The following is a 22,576-nucleotide window of genomic DNA, read 5'->3' as shown; positions in this document are numbered from 1 at the left end:
CAAGGTCTGTGGGAGCACATCCCTTTCTTTCCACTTTGATTTTAGCCTCAAGCTCCCAAATTTCATCTTGCAACACTTCTTTGTAATAAAGATGTACGCTAGAGAGAAGAATGGAGACGTGGAAGGGGTGCTGTCTGGCTCGAGCGTTGCGCAGTCCTGTCTTGTTCACATACATGCATCTTCTCACACATAGGCTGGCACCTTCATCTTCCCCGTCTGCCTTTTGCACCTCGTCCACTGCTCGGCAGCAAAATGTTCAACCGTGCACAGGGGGGCTTCAGAGCTGAGAGCCCAGCCAGCTGTTTGGGAGCCCACAGCGGGACTGCATCGTGCCCCGTGTCAGCCTGCTGGGCTCCGAGCCTGGGAGGCTTCTGGCATGTGAGAGCTGCATTTTAAGTACCTGCACAGATGGGGTGCTCTCCTGAAACACGCCGTCAGGCCGTGACTGAGGCACGCCAGGTCTGTGCTACTGCTCGTCCTGCCCGCACGTGGCAGCAGCAGTGAGCGTCCCCCAGGGCATTACGTTGGGTTGCACAGAAATGCACAGCAAATGGTGGCTCTACCCGTTCCAAAATGTTGTTTGTAAAAGAGCATCAGCTAGCATTTTTTTTAAATCATGAAGAATTTCCCTACTGATTTTTTTTCTTAATATTATTATATTTTTTTAACACGGACATTGATTTGCAAGTCTGGCCCCGCAGAATTTTGCAGGCGTGTATCAGCTTGATGGGTCAAGCAAAATGATGCTAAACCTAGCCTGATGTGACCAGAAGCGCCCACTGTGTGATTATCTGTGATTAACTGTTGTTACCTTGTGCGGGGGGCTCATTACAATTAAATTCTTCCTTGCTGGAGCAGCCTGCGTCATCGCGATTGGCGCTGCGGGAGAGCCGAGCTGTTGCAGCAATCGGCGGCTGCTCAGCGGGTGCCCACCTTTTTCTGGCATCTTTTTTTCCATGCTTCTTGCTAACGACGGAGAGGCCACGTGACCCCATGGGCAGTTTGTAATGTCCTGTCGTGCTTTTAACGACTGAGAAGCAACCTCGTTGCCTCGTCCACTGGCTCAGAAGTGAAGCACCAAATTGCTGATTCCCAAGGGGAAGAACTTTCCCCGCCGTCCTTAAGCTCGTATCTGCCTGCGTAATCCAGGGCCCAGTTTTGCCTGGATACTTTAGAAGGAAAGGGCTGTAGGCACAAGACCCCCTCTCCCCACCGAGTCAATCTAAAATCCAGATTTCACCGTTCAAGTCCAAGAAAACCCAGCACCGGCAGATTGCTATTGGTCCCTGCCTGGCAGGGTGTTGATTAATAATTTGAACCTGCAAATCCTCTTTCAACTTATGTGAAATCTAAATTGTCCATCTGAGGCCTGCTTCTTTCAAAACAATTCTACTGTGATTTTCACTGCTAGCATAATTCGCTGTAAAATAGATAACCCTGTCAGTGGCAAAGCTGCGCGGCACACCTGGAAGGCAGCACAGCTGCTGAGCGCCAGCATACAAATGCAGAGGGGGGGCTCTAGCCAGAATTTCAACTGCAGTGAATTCAGTCCCGATCTGTCCAGGTGTATTTCACAGCCTTTGCACGACACCGTGTGTGTTTGTCTGATGGGGAATTTTTAATACTATTTTTTAGGCTGAAATTTCCAGGGTGAAGCATGGGAGATGGGAATCTCAACACCTTTAGGAGGCGGGGGACCTGAGACACTTCGAAAATGTCAGCGTTAGGAGGGGAGCTGCCTTTTGGGTTAGAACAATGTATTTTGGCGTGTTGTGAATTAGAGCTTTTCCCACAGGTGGCCTGCAGGCTGGGAGTGTGCTGCTCCTGGTAGGTAGGCAGTTTCTGGGAAGGACAGCACCAAGCTATGGCAAAGAGGGAATGGTTTGTGAACTCCTCTTGTGAAAGGCTTTCGTGTTTTACTCCCAGCTATTCTGCTTCTGTTGTGGCTCCCTTTTTTATGGGTGCAGGAAAAGGATGTCATTTTGCTCTTGCTTCAGTGCAAATCCATAGTAATTCTATTAATGAAAGAAACAAAATATGGTCTTAAAAACCGTGAGAAAAAAAAAAATCGTGGCTGGTGTTTTTAAAAAAGGACCTTGTTCATCCAGTAATTCAATATTAGCCCTTCATGTCAGTAATAGGAGTTCAGCTCACACTAGCAGCACATTACAAGAAAGGCTGTACAACTTAAACACATTGTAAATCCAACTAATATGTTTAAATTGATTTTAGGGGAAAAATATTTTCAAAAGTAGTCTTTTACCATATGTTTCAGCTCTCCCAGATACCTTATTTGAATGGTGTTTCACTGTGCTTTACCTATTGTGCTGCAAACTTTTTCAGACTCTGTCAAGTTGTACTAAAGCTTTTAAAATACAGATGGTGGTAAAATCCCCAGTGGGAAACAGACTTCTATTTCAAACTTCAGTTCTGTTTTTTTCTCTTCTAGTTCATAGCAGATTTTGACAGATCAGAAGAAATATTCACAGCTTGATGCAGCTGGATTCTTCTTTGGCATGAGCAGAAACATCTGGCCCCAAAACAGTGCATTTTACCAAAGGGCCAAAATGCATGCACATGCATCTGTTGTGCTAATATATTTTCCTGTGAACTCAGATGTTAATTGCTTTGTTTTGCCGAGACAACAGTGTTGGTTCAGTGAATGAGATTGTTTCCTTTAGCCCTCCGTTAATGGTTTCCTTTAGCAGCAATATTGTTTGAAATAGGAAGCTGTCAGGTACATCGTGAATAGCATTAAGGTAAAGTGTTCCGAGTGAGGGTATTTATAGTATGTATGTGCAGTGGTGCCTTGACATGTACTGCTCTAAGGAATTTGCATGTCGACCGCGACGACTGTTAGCACAAAAGCTCCATGTGAGACCAGTGTCACATCTCGAGCAGACATGCTCAATTTTTGCGTGGTAATTTTTGAGGCTTTTTGCCATTCTGCCTTCCTACTCCCAGTGTCCCCTTGCTGTCCATCCACTGGCAGCAACAAGGGATCATTAAGGAACCGAGGAAGTACCTGATCTCGCTCCACCCACAGTTCTGCCGTGATGAATTTGGTTCTTTGGGCTTTCTTCCTTCTCCCACACCTTCTCTTACAGAAGGAGCTCCAGGGCAGCCAGCGAGCCTTTCCCACGCGGCGTGAAGCGGTGCGGTCTGTGTCAGGTGGGAAGGAGCTGGGGGTGGGATCCCAGGCCGTCTCCATCAAGCTTTCTGTGCTTTCTTCACTCCGCTGAGCCTTTGGGTAATCCGCTGTGTCCCCTGATGACAACAAGTCTCAAAGGGCTGTTTCGGAGGGCCCTGTGCCTACCCTAGCCCTTGTGCTGCCCTATGAAGAGCTGCTCCTCGGCTGCGGACGTTAATCTCCAAGCTTGCTGATCATTAGTTAAAATAATTGTCACCCTTTTTGCGTTTATTCAGGGCTGTAAATTACCAAAGGGCTTCACCTTGCTGCTTCGGCTGTAATTATTCTTAGACTTTTGTTTTCTTCAGGATGTCGAGCAGCAAACAGGATGTCCCATGGGCATCGGGAGGAAATTGCTTCTGTGTTTCTCTGTGGAGCTGGCTGTGCTGCTCTGGTAGCTATCACGGTGTTTCCTCAAATCACAAACCTGGAGGTGGTGGTGTAGGACCTCACAGCCCTACAGAAAGTTTCCTTGACAACACTGATGTCTCAACCGATCGCGATGGGTGATCCTAGCAGATGGATTGCTCCTGCTTCAAGTGCAGGGGTGCTCCTCTGGTGTTAACTCCAGCGTTTCCTCCAGCTGCTGCTATGTGGGAGCCGTGCTCCTGCCTCCTGGGGGGTCTCCAGGCGTAACAGAGGGAAGAAAGATGATTTCAGGGACCTGACTGCGGGCTGGTCTGTGGATGGCTGAGAACATGGAGTTTCAGGCCTGGTCCTGCAAGGTGAAAGACGTCTGCTGCCATTTCAGCCATGCCACTGCAGTTTGATGTCGTGCTGGTGGTGGGCAAAGCACTGGGCAGGGTCTCGGCTGCCTTCCCCCTGGGCTGTGCTCGTCCCCTGCCCAGCTGCAGGACCCCAGGCTGTCCCAGTGCCGAGGGACGGCTCCAGGCTCTGGTGCTGTGATCTGTGACAGCAGCAATGTGAGATTCATCGCTCCCCGGGCAGCCTTTGTTTACTTACTTTGTTTCTTCTCTTTTTTTTTTTTTTTTTTTTTTTTTCCTAGAGCTTATTAGTTGCATGTGTGGCTTTATCTGGAAAAAATTGCTTGCAACTTATGCATGCCTACAGTAGCATATGTTTTGTATATTGGGTTTATAGGGATGGTACTGATTCCTGAATTAATTTGAACAGCAAATTGTTGTTGTATCTGCACACAGTATGTCTTTTCTTTTTTTAACGTGTGTTATATGACACATCTGGCGGGGTTTTAATTGCTCTATTGTGGTGCCTTGGAGCCCTAGCAGTGAATCCGAAACCCTCCTGCACTGAGCATGGGTTTTTCACGTGGGACTCTTCAAGGGTTTGAGCAAATCCCTGAGAGAGAAGGGGGATGCTTGTGTCCCTGCCTTGAACTATGGAAAAGAGCCCCAGTGCTTGCAGGCTGCCATGAAAAATGCTCCCGCACCACCAGGGTGATGACTTCAGCTCCCAGCTCTGAGCAGGGGCATCACGCCTGGGTGCCCGTTGGCAGCTTTTGCTGTTCGCCTTGGCCATTTGGTAGATCCCTGGGCTCCAGGTAAGCAGGACTCAGAGCAGCTCAGGCCAGTTGTGCCGTAGGTCAGGCTGTAGCTGCCACCAGTGGTCAGTGCAGAAAAGCTCCGTTCCCTTTGGTGCCTTGGCTCCTCGTAGCACAGCACAGCTTCTGGAGGTGCTTTGCAGTGAGATGTGTCTTTCAAGGGATCCAGGCTGCTGCCTAAAACTGCCTTGTTTACTTTTAAACAAATATGGTTGGCATCTAGATTTTATCAGCAGTGGCTTTGATAATATTTTTCCCAGATATTGATGAAACTATTGAAGAACTGCAAGCCTTGTTTAAATCATTTTGACATCTATACTAAACATTGATGATTGTTTATTGACACAACGTTCTGAGAACACAGCCGATATGTTCCCCACTTAATATATGCTTCCTTGATATTTATGCCATGCTAATTTTATCAGAATATTTTCCAGTATGAGTGCACCAAGAATTATATCTTTTTTTTTCTGGTTCCTTTTTCAACCAGACTTACCAAATAAATGAAATTGGTCTCATTCAAAAAGATTAATTTTCCAGAAAGCATTGTTGTCTGAAATATGACTTAGTTTGATCAGTTCAATCAAGGATTGATTTTCTTCTGCTGCTCAAGCCTGGTATTGGGGTGATGTGCCCACAGCTGCCCAAACAGTCCCAGTTGCTCTTCTGCAGTATCTCCCCGACACTTTTTTCTTTTCAGTGGCTATTCCAAGATCTATTAAATAGATGAATAAATTAATAAAGCATATTATCCATGTGCACGTGGATCTCCCATTCTTCTGGGGCTTGTGCACCAGGTCTGCACTTTGTTCTTAAAAAGTTTGTTCTTAGCAAATGCTGCTTAATGTCTTTCGTTTGGTACCAGAAGCCTGGGGAATGAATCTCTTTTCTTTCTAAGAATAAAGCATAACTGCATTGAATGTTTCTGCCTATCTGACACTCATTAGTAATGTGTTTACCTTTGGGGGATTTACTCTTAGTAAAATCGTCTTTGAAGGTTACCATCATCTTTTGTCTTTGATTCAGACCTTTTACTTTTAATGGGTAGTAATACTAGCAGAGAAATACTGTGCTATACAGAGAATTTTTTCTTGGATGAATTTCCTAACATATTTTGAAACATCTCCTGCAGCTTTGGACAATTTAATATGTATATTAAATCTACTTCTGCTTTGAACATCACAGCTGTTGATATTAGCCTTTAATAGATGGTATCTGTATGCATAGATGGCAGCAATGTTGAAGCTGTCAATTCTGATTGCCTCCTACATGGCGTTTAAAAGCATTGTGTAAACTCAGCCTAATTTAGTCCATTGGCTCCAGCTGAACACAGCGCTTTCCGTGCTAGCTTGATGCTTAGTCGGTCATACCTCGGTCCTGCACAGAGCTGCTTCCCTCCCAGGGGTCCTTCCAGCACGGTCAGCTGCCCTAGTGCTGGTAAGGCCTCGTGCATCCATTGTATGAGCACGGAGCTGATCTTTAGTGTATCCCTTTCTTTCACATCACCAAAAAAAAAATGTGCAAAATCACCTTCTCATTGGATGCATATTGGATGGTGCATTATAACCGAGAATCACGGGGCCGAATCACCTTAATGTGCAACTTGAAGCTACAAATCTTATTTAGTAACTTGCTCAGAGGCTTTCAGCTCTCTCACAGGGTATTTATTGGATGCTATGCCTTTAGACCTGTAGCTAAATTAAAGCGTAGTTAGGGCACCCGCTGGCTTAGCGTTATGACCGATGCAGTAATTATAAGTGCTGTATTTCCGTTCATGGTGATCATGCATCTCCATTGTCCAGCTATGGCTTTATTGTCATCTCCCAATTTTACAGCCTGTATCTCCTTAGTCACCAAGTGATGCGTCCTTTTTGTACCTACAGGTGCCTTCACTTACTTACAAACCCACCCAAAGGTGCCCCACTGGGCTGATTTGATTTCTTTGCCGAGTGTGTTCAGTGTGTCTGGACTTTTTCTCCTGCAGTCGCTCACAGCTTGCCTCTGCTGGATCACCACTTGTGGGGTGGGTGCTGGTCTGTGATGGGTCGGGGGGGTGTTGTGCTGCAGCCCACGCGTGCCAGCCCGTCGCCCTGTCACCACCTCGGGTGCTGAGCTTGCCCCGCGGGGAGGCCGGGCTGCGGCAGGGCAGGGAGCGCCGCGCTGCGCCCTCGCTAGCTGTAACCTCAGCAGGTCTGCGCTGCCACGGCTTGTCACTGACGTATGTCAAACCCAGCTTTTCCCAGCTGTCTCCTACCATCTGCCAAGTACGGCTGGGGGCACACAGTGTGCGGTTTGCTATGCAGGCCGGATGGCAGCTGGAAAATCGAGTGGTTTTGCCCGTCTAAGCACCAGCTCTTCTCCAAAATAAGCGTTAGCTGGTGCATTGCAGTGGGCCTGGCGCTCCCGAGAGTGAAGCGGTGCCGGCCCTGCTCCGCAGCCCAGGCCACCTGCCGGCATGGCCATGGTGCAGAATGCCTGCAGCTGGCACAGGGCCTCGGGCAGGCCACAGAAACGCTGACCCTGCTGCTCCTCATGGCCCCTGGGTGCAGGGCACTAGTGCAAAAGGCCTCTCCTGTCCCCGAGGGCACTGTCCTGTCCCTGCTCTTTGGTCACAGCTCTCGACAATGTTGTGACAATGGTGACACCAAGCAGAGTTTCTCTCCGGTTAGGTGCTTAGGAAGTCAAAGTGTAAAAACAAGTGTTAAGATGCAAAGTTGGGTTATTAATGAGTAGCTAACATTACTTGAGGAGCTGAGAAACCAGCAACAGCTTTAGAGTATTTTGACTTTCCAGTAACGCTACTTTTTGTTAGGGTAAGTTGTTGCTCGCCCTCCTGCAGCAGCTGACTGACAACCTCTAGACAGAAATCCTTTGCTAACATGAAGTCACGCTCCTGGCATCCCAGAGAGAGTGGCGAGAATTAACCAGCGGGTTACAGACTGGTAAACAGCAATGCAAGATGTTTCAGTGCTCATCCAGAGAAAATAGGTAAGCCAGGATTAGAAAGCAGTAGTTTGTATATCAGTCAAACGTGTAAACTCTGAGCTGCTAAGAGCCGAATAACTTTCTGAATGGATGTAAAAACAAAATTTATTAAAAAGGATAAATTTCCTTCTGTGGCATAACCCTAGCAACTTGCTTTGTTTTGCTCTTTATCACAGTAAGTAAAAATGGACATGTCACATTTAAAATGAGTTATAGCTGAGATAGCTGATCACAACATCCGCAGCAGCACCACCCAATTAGAAAAACTACTCTAATCTAACCTGATGTTACTGTCATTTTTTAAAATGAGTCCTACTTCAATCATAAAATCCTCGGACCATAACATTGCTTTCTACACCATATGTCCTTATTTAGAGGAAAAAAATGATTGCACCCTTAATTCAAAGGGAACGTTTCCCTCTGAGCCAGAACTCAATAAAATGTATCAAAAAAATTGTGGAAAAGGGCAACCAAAGAAAATCAAATTGCAGCGTGTGAAACGATTTAAGGAGGGACCTGGGGAATACATAATCTCCAAACTGCCAAGTTAGAGCAAGTATAAAATATACAAACAAGCCTGATATTTTTCCCAGTTGATCTCATTACGAGGTATGCTTGGGATAGATAAATTTTGTTAGAATGCATTAAGGCTGGATTTTCAAGGAAACAAGTCAGAAGTAATGTGTTTAGCTGATTCCACCTTGTTTTGATACATGGGTCTTTTCAGGTTTAAAGAAGTACATTTTTAAAGCCAAATGGTTTGTTTTGTTTCCAGCATTAAAACCAGAGGCAACTTGGTGACTGTTTTTTTTTTTCCCTTCTGGAAAACAGACGTTTATAATTTCAGCATGCTCTTTAATCATTGGGGTAGAGCGCTGGGTAGTATGTTTCACTGCCACTTATTGTTGCCTGCTTAAAATACATTGAACTAGCCTTGAGTGCAATCCCTTAACAGACTGCTTCATCCACAAATAGTACTTTTTCCAAGTCTCCAATACATCTTAATTTAATTGTCCATTTGTATTTATTAAGGCAGTTTACTGTCTCCTGCTGCAGAAAGCTGCTACTGCTGATAGTCCACCAAGAGAAATGCAAGCTTATCTGGGAGCTGATAACAAAATGCAAGCATATGTTGGCAAAAAAGTCTTTCCAAAATATTGGTTAAGCATCATTTTCTTGTTTGTTGGGGAGGGGACAGGCCATACAATTTCCTTTGGTGAATCCTTGGGGAATCCTAATCTTTGTTAGTGAGAAACGTTACCTGCAGAAAAGTTTTCTTCCTTAGGCTGGCCCTATAGAAAGTCGGAAAGGGTCCTTTGGCAGCGTGGATGCCGGTCATTCTGTGCTGACAAGATGAGAGCTGGCGTTCAGCAGCATGAGTTCAGAGAGATGAGTGCGATAAGGGGGACTCATCCCCGCCTCTGGTCGGAAAGCTTGGACCTGGACCCTGTGACTTGGATGCCCCTCAGCTGTTCCTTACCTCCACGTGGCCTGTGCCAAAACAGATTTGCCGTGAAGTCAGTAAAATCTGAAGGCTGTGTCTGGTCTGTCCTTTCTCTCAACAGAAATGAAAGTTGATCTTCCAAAGCTCTTAGAGGAATTAAACTTTTTTCTCGAGCACTTAACATGCTCCTGGAGGGCCACACTTGGGCTCGGTGCTGCAGGACCTCTTTGCCCCCTCCTGCCCTGGAAGGGGTACATTTGTTCCCCAGGTGTAGCGCGGAGGTGGAGGCTGCCGTCCCTGCTGCTGGCAGAGGTGAGAGGATTAATGAATTAATAGCCCCACCGGAGCCACCAGAGCAGGCGTCTCTGAGATGAATATTTTAATTATGCCTCTCCCCGAGGGCGTTGCTTCCTGTTGTTGCCTTCGGAACAGCACAGAAATGGGTTGCTGGGAATTCTTCTCCCTCCCGTGTGTGTCTGCAAGACCCATTTTGTAAAGAGCAGACGCAAACCCAGGCAGGGGGAGAGGTTTAAAATCAGCCTGCTGTGGCTTTAAGAGAGAGGAAAAACTGTTAAGGAAGGAAAATAAAAATCCCACAGCCTGTTGTAGCAGCTGTAGCTTCAGATCGTGTGGAAAATGAAGGCAGATGATTCAATTTGGCCTGTGCCCCGAGTACATTTCCAAATGCTTCTGTGTGTGCGCAAGATAATGAACAAATATATTGAGATGGCACAAGATCAGTCCGAGCCTGCCGCTGCGCAAGCCGTGGAGCTCCCAGTAGGAGCGAACTAGCTGCGCTGGGTTAATGGGGGTGAGGGTCGGGGAGCCCAGCACCTTTCAGAACAACTTAAGAAAAGAATTTGTCTCCTTTTGCCCCAGGCTCCCCGTGGCACTCAAACGGAGCTTGTGATAAATCGAAGTGTATTTATTAATAATGAGCGGGGGCAGCGTGCTCGTGGTTCGAAAATAGGTGCACCAAATAAAAACGTGCTTTCCTCTGACATGGGGAAGGCGTAAGGAAATGCGGAATGGACTGACCTGCTATGATTAAAAAGCTGGCGCTGAGAGCAGGCACGGTGATAATAAAAAAGCCCTTTTTAGGGAGGCGAGACCCTGTTCTGCCCATTCATACAATCCTCCGCCCACACCCCACAAGAAGAAATAGGGAGGGGAGAGGTTTGGTGGGAGGAACGAGAAGGCAGCAGCAGTGCAGGATAGCAGGGCTGGACTTTAATGAGAGCGGAGTTATTGCTGGAATGAGTTATGATATTTAATCATGCTACATGATGTCCAACAGCGCAGGGTTCATAATTCTTGGCTCTGAATATGGCTTGGGACTGTCCGCGAGCACCTGCAGCATGCAAATGGCTTACGGCCTCTCAGAGCCTCCTGTACCTTGCGCCCTCGCTCCTGCCAAGCCAGCCCGGTCTGCAGTGCTGGCTGGCTCCCGCTGGGGTGAAAACAGGGTATTTTGTGTTCCAAAAGACAAATCTGTGACTTCTGGTAAAAACTGAGCCTCAGCTATTGCAGATAGCAGGGATTGCCTGCTGCCAGCTTTTCTCTGCGGTGTGTTGCCTCGTAGGGCATGTTATTTATCGTGCAGAAGGCTCTGTTCTTCAAACAGCCTTGGGTTTAAATAATGCTTTTAGTGCATCGTGTTAACTTCAGTGCTGAAAGAGGCTCTGGCTAAGCAAATACTCGGGCACCTATTTAAAGGTTTAGCTGAATACGTACTCACGTGAATGTCTTGCTGACTTAGGATTTGGATAAGGACAGGGTTTGGCCTTTGGAAGAGAGAAATTATCCAATAACTTCAGTCTTCCCCACATCCCTTTTTATTTTGTTCCAGCTTAGCAGTCCTGAAGTGATGCAGTCACCCTGCATTTAAGAAAAGGTTCCCTTCCACCCGGGTCTCAGGAGCTGACACTGGAGAGCACCTTTAAAGACCCTTGTGGAGCTTTGGGTGTTGGCGTTATCTGGAGACTTTTTGCTTCTCAGGTGACTCCTCAAACATCATGAGCAGACCTGGAGGCTATGCGATCAAAGATACTCGAATTTGGCCCACGTATGCCTCTACTTGCTGCTCCCTTAGTGTCTGTCTGGGCTCAGTTACACCGCCTGGAAAGGGCTGTCTGGCAGGGCCTGAGCTGAGGAGGGATGCTCGCTGCCACGCAGGCAGGGCGCACGGTGTGCTGTCTGGGTGCCCTCAGGTTGGAGACGTCAGCAAGCTGCAGAGGGGTCTTCCCTCGATGGTGCATGTTAGCTGTTGTAGTCTTTTTCTGTAACGAGCTATTTTCGGACTGCCCTCTCCTCAATTGTATGTTGAGGTTATTTGACTCCTATCCTTAAAATACTTAATAACAGTGGCAGGTGTTGCTCCGATGTCTGCGTGAGCCTCTGGCAACGTGATGTATGGGAAGGTGCAAGGTGTTTTTCCTGTGCGTTCATGGCATTGCTTGCTGGGGACTGTGCCGTGGGTCTGTACTGTGGTGAGGTGCCCAGGACCCCCCAAAGGGTCCTGCAGCAGGGCTGGGGCTGGAGCCCACCTCACCTCTGCCCGCAGAGCTCGGGCAGCCTGCCGTGGCGCAGGGACACGCATCCACCTCCTTTTTCAGAGGGAGGACAATGTAGCTTTATAGTAAAGCTCAGTCAGGGAGTACAGCTGGGAGGAATTTCTGCAACTCAGGCAAAACCACCCAGAGCAAATGACTGGAAGCCAAGCAGCCAAGCTGGAAGCGACATTGGGAAAGAAGCTTCTGGGCAGCTTGCTGTGATACCCCGGTATGCAGAGAGTGGCCATGAAACCAATGCATCCATTTAGCAGAACAACTTGTCCTCCTAGTTGGGTCCTGCATGTGGCTCATTAGGGTAATTACTGATGAATTAAGGCAGCTTGGCTCAGCACTCGGGCAGCGGGTGTGCAGGCTCCCCTGCTGGCAGGCAGCAGGTGTAAATGAACAAGATCTGTCAAAAAGGCTGATGACCCTCTTAATTCACAGCAGCAAACTGGGGACAGAGGTAGTGCAGCAAGTTTAATAATTGATATTTACTTGGAAAGGTTAATGGCAGCAGTGATGCTTCTAATTTGCTTGCCCGTGCAAGACCTTGTCAGGTCAAATTGTCTCAATTTGTTACCATGTGTGTAGGTGTAGTTTCCCTTTAATGAAATTTGGAGAAAAGGAACAGGTGGTGTTGGGAGCATACTGTAACTTAAGAAAAACAGCAAAAGATTGGAGTCTGGGAGCAGGTTGGATAAGTCTGTGCGAACTTTAAACAGCTGACAACTTAGTCCTTTGGAATAATTCTGGTGAGCATTTGCAATCAGGAAAATCGAAGGATTTGGAATGGTGTAATTTATTTTTCCTTTAATTTGCCTCTCTCTTGTTGCTTATGTCAAAAGTGTAATAATTTTGACATGCTTTAATGTGCTGCTAGGTGGAAGCAGGAGAGTTATGGATCAGAAAGCCCGAGAATTTAGCAGGTATTTCTGTACCATATTTAAGGAAATTGTAATTCTGTTCAGTAACAGTTAAATAGTTCCATTTCAGGGAAAAACAGAGTGCCTGATGGATGCTCTGAAATTGGCAGGTTAGATGCTTTAAATCCAAGAGTTTCAGAAGAACTGGCTTATGACTGGGAACCAGTAAAGTTGGGATTTGAGCAAGTGTAGGAAGACACAGATGACTGAAGAAAGCTGGTGTGCCAGTGTTTTTGAAAGGCTGTAATTAATTGGGTATTGCCATTTACCCTATTGACTTGGCATGAATTGGCAAGATAATGGGATAACTGAAATCGTAATTGCTTAATAAAGACCTAAAAGAGAATAAAATAAGTGAATGTCAATCATTTTAGGTATTTTGAAAAAGAAGTCATTTCAAATGTACTTAATTATATGTGGGATTTAAAATGTGATTGATAGTGGCCGCAGTATTGATGTAATATAGTTAGATTTCTGTGCTAGATGTTGTTGGCCTTTTTATTAAGGAAACAGAACAATGTGGATGCAATGTGATGGACTCGAGGTTATTTGCTGCCTTATTACAAGATACTGATAGTGGCAAATGCAGACTTGCTGCTGGTTGGAAATGCTTCTAGCATATCCCAGCAGCAATTACCTCCTGTTGTTGTGTTGTTTTAAGGTTTTGATGAGAAAAGATGAAAAATCACTCCTGATAAAAGTTTGCAGGTGGGCAGCGTGTTGGAGGGGTATTACGGTGAATAAGATGGGCCGCTGGTGCTGGGAACAGCAGTTGTGTGACAGGATGGCCACGAGCAAAGCTGTAGTTCCAACACTTGATGTGGCTGAGTCTGAAAGTCCTGTCCTCAGGAAGAAGGTGTATTGGTGAGATGCGTTGTAGCAGAAAGACATGCGGAGTGAGGGCTGAACCAGAAATGTGTTGTCGCCTGAACGTCAGTGTGAGACTGCCTCTGTCTTTTAATATACAGGCCTATACCCGGCTGTGTACTGTGCACTAGATGAGTACCGGAGCTCATTCTGCACATAGTATCCTGAATGTTGTGTTAAAATATTCATAGTAATAGAGGCGCTTAGCTGGCAGCAATACCTGGTGTTTGTGGGAGCGCAGAGATCAGTGTGGTCTCGGTGCCAGCGCTGTGCCCATGCCCTGCCAAGCTCAGCACAGCCGCCTGGACATGGGGGGGTTTGCCAGAGTCCCGCAAGGAAACCCTTCTGGCTCTGGAGCTGGAGACTGTACTGAAATAGGACGTGAAGAAACAAGGGGATTTTATTGCCATTAAAAGTACCAATTTGTACAAGCCGACATTTTAAATAGTGTAATTTAAATGGAACCAAACTGATATGAATAGAACCTATTAATAAATTAAACACTTCTTTCCACCCAATATTTCACAAGGGAATTAACAGAATAATTTGTTAGTAAATGAGCCCAGGAATGAAGCTGTGAATGACATATCTATCCTATCCTTCTCCTCCCCTGGTAACACGCTTTGCAGATATAAGTGGAAAGTTGTGTGATATCAAACATTGTCGCCTCTCACTTAGTATCCTATGTACAAACGCAACCAAAACTTCAGAAGGGATGATTTAGTGGTTAGAGAGCCAGCCAGCCTTGGCTGTAGGAATTAATCATGCTCTGCTTCAAGTGCCCCTGAGCAAGGTGCTTCAGGCCCTTCCCTCAGTGTCTGGGCACAACAGGCCGGTGCCTGTTAGGCAGGTGCTGTCCTCTCAGCGTGGTGGCTTGGGGTGGCCCTGAGGCATGTCTGGGCCCCCTCGAGAGTCCAGACCTAAGCCTGCAACTTAGAAGAGGTGAAAAACCTCCTGGTGGAAGGGGACCAGTGAGCACCAGGTGCCAGCGTTAGGCTTTCCAGGGACGCCCTAAACCTGAGGGCAGAGCCACGGCCGCTGCAGCGCGATGGCTGCATCTAGCTGGAGCCCCTCAAGGAAAACCCCTTGCGGCCTAAATGCCTGGAGGCCACCTAAACCAGCCATGGTCCAGCAGCGAGTGGCAGTGCTCCAACTCTGTTGAGGTTTGCTGGTAGCAAAAGGTGCAGGGGGTTTGTCTGCCTGCTCCCCTCGCCGTGTCAGGCCCTGGTCCTGGGGCACGGCCTGGCCTGCCTGCAGGAGCACTAAAAGCGCCCCTTCCTCACACAGTCACGAGAGGACACACAGGGTCGTGCCCAACTTCAGAGAAGCCCCATGAGTTCAAAAGCATCCTCTTAACACAGTGCTGTGGGCCTAGGAGTAAAGCATTGGATAAACCGCTGTTGGCGACCTCGGGAACAGGTGGCAGTGCTTGAAAATCTCCTTTTTCCCCCTCCTTCTTCTCCCTCTAGATGAAGGTCCCTACAAGCAGAAGTGGCAGAAATAGCGAGGAGGACAGCATCAGGGAGGCCACAAGCTCTCAGCGGAGCAGCTCAAGGGACCGTCTCAGTGATGTAAGTACCATTCAGGAGAAAGCATCGCTTCATTGCAGCAATTCCTGCTGCTGACATGGCTTTTCATAAATCTTGCTGAACAAATGTTGGCATCCAGAGGTCACTGTGTAATAACTTTTTTTTATGTCATGATTGAGTGTTATGGCATAAGTGGTTGAGCTGCCTCGCAAACACTATAATCATGGTGCAAATAATATGATAAGCGAAAGATCAGAGATGGGAAAACAAAATGGAATTGTTATTCCTCAGGGAAAAATGGCTTGATGTTTTGTTTTCTTTTCTCAAAGAAGTTGTGCTAAAAAGCTTTTTACAGTATTTTTGGTTTTAGCTACTGCACGTAATTACGTAGTTTGGGTGCAAAGTCAGTTCATCTAATTTTATGCTTCCTGCCTCCAAGTTATGAAAGGTTTTGGGGGAGAGCTGTCTTTCTCTCAGGAAATTTGATGGTATGTTGAGTGAAATGTTATGATAAAACAAAAGCAAATGGTGCCTTAGTGTGTAAACACACAAATGGGCTTTTGAGTCACCAAGAAATCAATGGCAGTGCTGGGATAATTTTATATGAAGGCTTTTTGTGTTAGCAATTAGCATTTCGCCTTCATTAAAACATGATTTTTTACTAATTAGGACCTTTCCCGTTAGGAGAGATTTAAATGAAGAACAATAATCAAACGCTGGCACGAGCATGTCTGAAATATTAAATTTGCCATTTCAATGGCAAGCCACAGAAATCCCAGAGCGAGTGGTTTTCATGTTGAGTTCTATTAATGTAAAATATGCTTCATAACTAAAACCTGTCACAGAAAACGGCTCACACCAGCTAAATTCAATTGGACAGTTAATTTAGCTTTAAAATTGAAAACACTACCTCCGCTTCAGGATGCAAAAGGAAGAGGGGGGGAAAGCCTTTGATAAGTGTAATGTATTTGCTATTAAGGCTTTCAGAGCCCATTCTACAGGAGGAGAAGGGAGAAAAAGGGGAAAAAATGGCTCCCACAAATGTGTTTAAAAGCTGAAAGTATTTATTAAAAATGTCAGCAGAAAAGTGCTTTTGGCAGATTAAAGCGGGATTCAGCTTGACAGCTCTGACAGGGAAATGTGACGGGGGAAAATTCTCTCTACATGTTTGGAGTGCGAATGGGGCGCTGTAAACAGCCCCCGCAGTGGGAGGAAGAGAAAAATAACCCTGTCCTGTGGTCTGCAGCCAGCACTGCGAGCCCACGCTCCGCCGGGGGGACAGGTGGGGAGGGGGCCCTGGGGCAAATCACCCTTCTGCAGGGCGTCTTTGGCAGTGTTATTAGGCAATAATGATCTCGATTTTGCACATATGTATTGATGTGATCCTCTCCTTTTCCTCTCCGTGGCCACTCTTGACAGGTATGTGACCAGAGGTGCCTTGTAGCGCTGCGCGGTGCTGTGGGGGCGTGGGAGAGGAATAACATATTCAGACCCTGCCATTAGCTTAGGTCAAAGCGTTAAGTGGTCTCGGAGACTTTTCTTGTTAAGCCAATGCACTTCCCGTTTTTTCTCCTCCTTTCACTTTGCCACCAAAGTTACAGGCTGAGCCTGTAGGAATTGCATTTGAGTGCCTAATTCACTCAGAAATCTTCAAAGGCAGTTAATCAGCCAGTGAAATTCAGGGGGAAACAGGCACTCCTCTTTTCTTAGTCAATGGGGACATTTGGGCACTGCCTCAAGGCCAGGGCACACTTCAGAGCTTTGCTGAAGTTGCTCTCGTGACCCGACGACCCGTTGCAAATGAGAATTTTTTAAATTAGTAATTAAACAGTTTGAAAAGTAAGGTTCATGAATCACAGAATGCTCTTCGTTCATTACTTGACGAGTGCAATTTAGCTTTAATTACGTACAACGCTTCCTTGCATACTAGTAAATGTTCTGTAGTCTATTTAGTGACTGTCAGAAAGTCTTAGCAAGTCCCACGGGTGCAGTTGGATGGTTTTCCCCATTTGTGTGCAGAGGAATAAGGCAGCAGATTTTTTCTTTTTGTGGAGAGGGAGTAGGGAAGAGGGAAATGATGATGATGTGCTGCTGAGCATCAATTTGTGCAGGATTTTCTGTCCAGCATTCCTGGTCCCTGCGCTGCTCTGGAGCTGTATTTCCTGGCACTCTGTCTAAGTAGGTGGTGGGCAGCTGAACTGAGGCAAGCTCTTCCATGTGGCACTGAGATTTAAGAAGCCCCGGGGCAGTAAGGATGTAAAGGGAAGGCACGGATGGCTTCTCCTCGCAGGTGGTGGTTACGCATCGAGGTTCTAGCACGCGGTTGCGCTGGGGTGGCCGCGTTCCTTGCAGATGGATGTGCTGCGGCCGCAGGCACCTGAGCTCTTTCTCACTCTTCCCTGAGCAGCTCTCCTGCTGTTTCTTGGTGCATTTGGCCTTGAGGACTGCTTTTCATGCTGCCTTTCCCTCCCATCCCTGTTCCCATTAACTTGGGCGAACAATGAAGTAAATGAGGCAGGAGGTAGCAGGTTTGGCTGCTGTACGGCGGCACACAGCAGGTGTGGTGGGAAATGTGTGCGTGAAAGTGTCAGCTCCAGCATTCGGCATTTCCACCTTAGAAGCAGGGGAGTCCTCCCTCCGGCTTCATTGTTGGTCTCCATTTAGAAGGCGCTATTATGAACAGCTTAGCTCCTCTGTGTGATTTGTTTCTCGAGGTGACTTGTTCAATGGGATGCCAGTAAGTTGTTCTTTATTTACATTAATGCATGTCATTAGTCTCTAATGGACCATGAAGTCAAGAGGTGGCCCGGTCTGTCGTGAAATAATTGCACTCTAAAGAAAGCTGAAGCAAATGATTGATTGTGTCTTGCACACGCACACACAGAGCTATCAGTCTATCCACAACAAAATGCAGAGCATTTTGCTGCTGCTTTGACACAATGAAACTTCTGAGGGGGGAGAGTGCTGCGACTTCATAGTAAAACAGTAATTGTCTGTGTTGTATAGCCCGTTTTTCCAGACATTATGCTGAGTGCCATTTATTATGCATCATTGGGAAAAATGCTTATTATGATCAAGTGAAATCATCGCTGGCTGCAGAGGTGTGATTTGTTGAGGCTGTTATCTTCCTTTGGACAATGAAACTTCTAATGGGAAAGCAGAGAAGTTTTAACCCAGCTTTGCACAGCGGATTGTGTGGTGTGGGGGACAGGGGATGGGAATTTGCCACTTGTTTATGTTCCCAGTGTTCATGTAAAGTTCCCTTAAAATCTGTTATTAAGCTGACATCCCGACTGCACACGTACTTGCAGGTCCTCTGCAACCAACACAGAGTCAACAGCTTTTTTCCAAAATGGGATTTTCCTCTGCTGTCCTTTATAGTGAGGTAATTGGAAGTTACCAGAGAATTAAGAGCCAGATAAGCCATATTGCTATTTTGCTGTGTTGACCCAAGTAAAAGTGGAAGGCTTGGGCATTTTGTTTTGGTTTTCCCCATGTTCTATAATTGTCCTAATCTTTTCTGATGTTCTGAACAGTCCAAAAATCCACACGGAGCCTTGTATAATGGCTTTTAAAAAAAGGTTTTTATCTTTTTCTTGACCCATCAGCTTAAGAACTGCCTGCTTTTAATGGATTTTCTCCCTCACTAAATTGAATGGATCGTCCCTCATTATCATTTAAATAGAAGCCTCACTCCCTGTGAACATGGAAAATTTGAATGTGGTAGTAGAGCTGTGATAATTTGAAATATTCGGAAGGTGGGGGCAAGGAGGGGGAGCAGGCGGCAGAGTGCAGAATTGCTGAATGTAATTGTCATGGATTCTCAATTTTGTTGCCACAAGATGGGAAAATAGACTAATAATTGTCTTCCAACCCTAGTAGAATAGTTGCCCTAGTTAGCTGAAGCTAACACTCTAATTGTCATGGGGGCACAGAGATGAATGAGGATGTATGCAGGGCACAGCCAGGGCTAAATTGAGTGATATACTAAGGCAAAGAGCAAATTGGCAATTATTGGCCCAGCTGAAAAGGTTGGCAGGTGTGCTGCTTTCTCACGAGCCCTTAGGGGGAAATTGGAAATATAAAATATCGACCATAAATACTCACTGATTAGGAAATATGTTGCAAGAGGTGCTGGCCACTTAAGAGTCAAAACTCTCCTTTTCAAGGGATTGACTTGAGCTGTACAAAAAAAAATAAATCAGCAAGCGCTGCTTCTAAGTTGTTCAGAGCTTTTTCCTCTTATCTCCCATCCCCCAGGCTATCTTTTCTAATTTTCCATCATACTATCCTCGTATGTTTGTTTGTTTTTCTTTAAACATAATAAACAGAAAGCAGTCTTTTAGGAAATGCAGAGATTTCCCTCTCTCTAAATGTTCTTTGATAAGTGTTTAGCATATTGTATAGACTAGATATAAAATTCCCTCTTTGGTAGATGAATACAAAATAATTTCTGTGATTTCTGATTCAAACAGTTCACTGTGATCTGCCTTTCTTTGTGTGCCATCACAGTTCCTATCTCCCCCTTCCCTCCTACTTTCTGTACCACGCTTTCCCTCCTGGGGCAGGGGGATTAAAGCAGCGGCAGGGTACAAAGCCGCAGGTCCATTACGTGTGCCTAAGGCTGAAGTACCTTGCCAGGAGCATGATCAAAAGAGCCTCAGAAGTGAGAATTGGACCACAGTTGCACCACAGGTCCACATTTATCCACTTTACAAACTGCGAGACGTGTGGGATGCCTGCTCTCGGCTCTAGGCAGGGCGCAGCACAACAGAAGAACTCAGTAAGGGATGCTACTGAGGGTGGTGCCCTGGAGGAGTTTTTCAGAAGGCCTGGGATAGCAAAATGTTGTCTGCAAACTCTTTGGGGCAGATCCTGTCCATTGCTTCCTAGATGTAACGTGCTAGAACCTGATCCCTCGTCAGAAGAGTGGCATAAGCAATCTAGAGCTTGGTGAAATATCGAATAGTTTTAAGACTCCTCATCAAGCCATGAGTCTCGGGAAACTGGTTTGAATATACACATAAGGACAATGAAACCTTTCAAGTCACTTTCTTCTGGAAGAAAAAATTAATGTCCCTACAGCGTGCTATCTGCTTTTATCTTTGTGTCCCACAAAATGCTGAATGCTCGCATTCCACTGCAGCAGAAATTACGAGCAAAGTTATAACAACTTGCGTGAAGCTCTGGGTGGTAGAGCATAGCTTGGAAGAAAATCCGGAGGAGGCTTTGGGAATTTGGTCCACAGGGCGATGGTTTGAATGGGAGCAGTACTTGCAGACATCGTGTGCATTCACTGAATGAATCGCAGAATGGTTGGAAGGAACCCCTAAAGGTCATCCGCTCTGACCCCCATTCGAAAGGGTGAAGTCTTTTCATACTGCTCCTGGCTGAGTGACTGTGTGCAGAGATGGCTTGCGTGCTTCTGGTCAGCGGCCGTTTTTCTTCTGTTCTCTGTGGCCATCAGCTCCAGAAATCTGAGTTTCCCCTTCTGGGTGGAAGCTGGTTTGGGTTCTGTAGCTTATCAAGCCAGTTACAGATGTTTAGAGCTTGTGTAGTTTGATATCTTACTGAACGGTTTTTGCAGTATTTCCAGGGGGAATAACGCCCCTTTGTTTATCCAACATAATAAAATAAGTGAGTTACGGAAGGAACGCATTCAAGTTTTGCGTGACATCCAAAATCATTCATCATGCATTGTGGTTATCTTGTCAGGGCCTGGTTTCTAATCCAAGGGAACATCAGATGCATTCTGTGACCTTTGCCAAGTCAATTGCACTCATTGTATTAACAGACAGTGGTGTGACTATAGAAATAAATTGCGTTAAGAGTCTTCTTGTTAAGGTCTGGGATATCTTCTGTCCTTGGCCCTTTTTGCCCTCCTCCCCACTTACCCTTCTCATCTCAAGGCAGGCAGGTTTTGTAAGAGACATGCCTGGGAAGGCAGTACTGGATTTCTCCAGTACTCAAAGCTGACCTGTTATTCTGTTGTTAAATGTTCTGTAAGTGGCCAAGTGGACCAGTAAACATACGTGCTTCCTCGTGTCTGAGTCCAGTCTGATCACCCAACTGGGGTAATTGAGAAATAGTGGAAGACAGATACAGCTAAGGTGAGTTTTCATCCTGAACAAATATTATAAAATGTAATTTCCCATCTTATTATATGTTCTTTCCATATTACTAATTATAATGCTAGCCAAACAAATCAGGCACATGGTATATGATGAGTCCGGGCCTGTGATTGAGCAAGGAAAAATTAGTTGCAAAATGGGAGTCAGGAAATATGTTTCAGTTCCCTCCTCTGCTGAAGACTCCTTGGGTAACACTGGACACGTCTAAGTCTTTCTCTGCCTCGTTTTTCACACTGACATGGGGATGATAATAATAACAGTGCTAGGAGGCTCTTTTGGGGGCTGTCCTTTGTCCAAATGAATAGCTATTTGCCCAAAACAGCTATTTCAACAGCTGAGATTGTAGAGTTGCTCAATGTATTCTTGGTGTCAGCCAACACAAGTGGCACATATCAGAAAAGCTGAAATGAACTCCTGACATTTCTGGAATATGCTAATTTAGGTCTTGTAGCCAAAGAAGAAGGAATTGAACACCAAAAAGCAGAGAGCTGATTTTGTGGTCACGCTGCCATCACCTGCTTTTTATCTAATCCCTCTATGGTTAGTTCATATATCAAGGATGTAAAAGATCCAAGTTAAAGTCTCTCCGACCCACTGAGAGTGTGGAATTGGCTCAAGGTGTCCTGTTACCTTGATGTTACTGGATTTTAAAGCCCTTCTAACCATCTTTACAGTTCAATAAATAACCCAGTGGCTTTAAGAAACTGAACGGAGAGCATCTTGATTTGTTCTGCATCATGTGAGCAGTGGAAGGCCACGCTTTTGTTTATACAAGGGAAATAACTCTTCCCATCAATTTAATAGACAATCTTGGGAAACTTCCTGAAGGTTATTGGTGAGATTTTTGTCGTGATTTTCTTTTCTAAATTGCAATCGTGGTGTTGATAACGAATAAAGGAAGAGATCTTTGAAATAAAATTGCAGTGCAACTCAAACTCTCAAGGACGTTGCGGGGATAGTTGAGTTTTTCAGCAGTGGGATTTTGTCTTTGCTGCCAGAAAGGTGTATTTTTTTACAGCCAGTGTAATTAACATGAGAGCTATCCCAGGGTAGAAATAATTCACTCTGTGACATAACTGAAATGTCTTGTCTGTGCTGTCTGGTTTTGTTTTTAACCTTGGGCTTAAAAGGAACCAAAAATCTTTAGCTGTAAAAGAGCACATCATCTGCAAAATATTATAAGCCATTTATCTTTATGCACAAATGCCATCTAGCACTGTAGTTCCACTTATGCGTCATTAAATGCACAGACCACACTCATTTTGCCCCTAACTAGGAACAGTCTCCCTTAGAAACTCGGGGCATTCCCGACAGCGCTGAAAGAGCCTCGGGAGTCACGAAAGCCAGAGCTCCAGCCCGGCACTGAGGGCCCTGCCCTCCCCCCGGTCCCCTCATCCCCAGCCTCTCGGCGCTGAGTTTTGGAGATGTGAGGG

General features: G+C 45.9%; 1 protein-coding gene across 10 annotated transcripts in view; it reads left to right on the top strand.

The window, feature by feature from the left end:
* Positions 1 to 22,576, top strand: part of FBRSL1 (fibrosin like 1) — a 513,621-nt gene that overhangs the window by 208,594 nt on the left and 282,451 nt on the right. For all 10 annotated transcript variants that reach the window (XM_032198851.1, XM_032198844.1, XM_032198850.1 and 7 more), the window contains exon 3: positions 14,953 to 15,054. In XM_032198851.1, the coding sequence (XP_032054742.1) occupies positions 14,953 to 15,054 (102 nt within the window). The remainder of the gene's footprint in view (positions 1 to 14,952; positions 15,055 to 22,576) is intronic.

The sequence above is a fragment of the Aythya fuligula genome, chromosome 17, assembly GCF_009819795.1.
Source record: "Aythya fuligula isolate bAytFul2 chromosome 17, bAytFul2.pri, whole genome shotgun sequence".
NCBI lineage: Eukaryota > Metazoa > Chordata > Aves > Anseriformes > Anatidae > Aythya > Aythya fuligula.
Note: the sequence above shows the minus strand (reverse complement) of the source record. Positions and strands in the feature narration are given on the sequence as shown.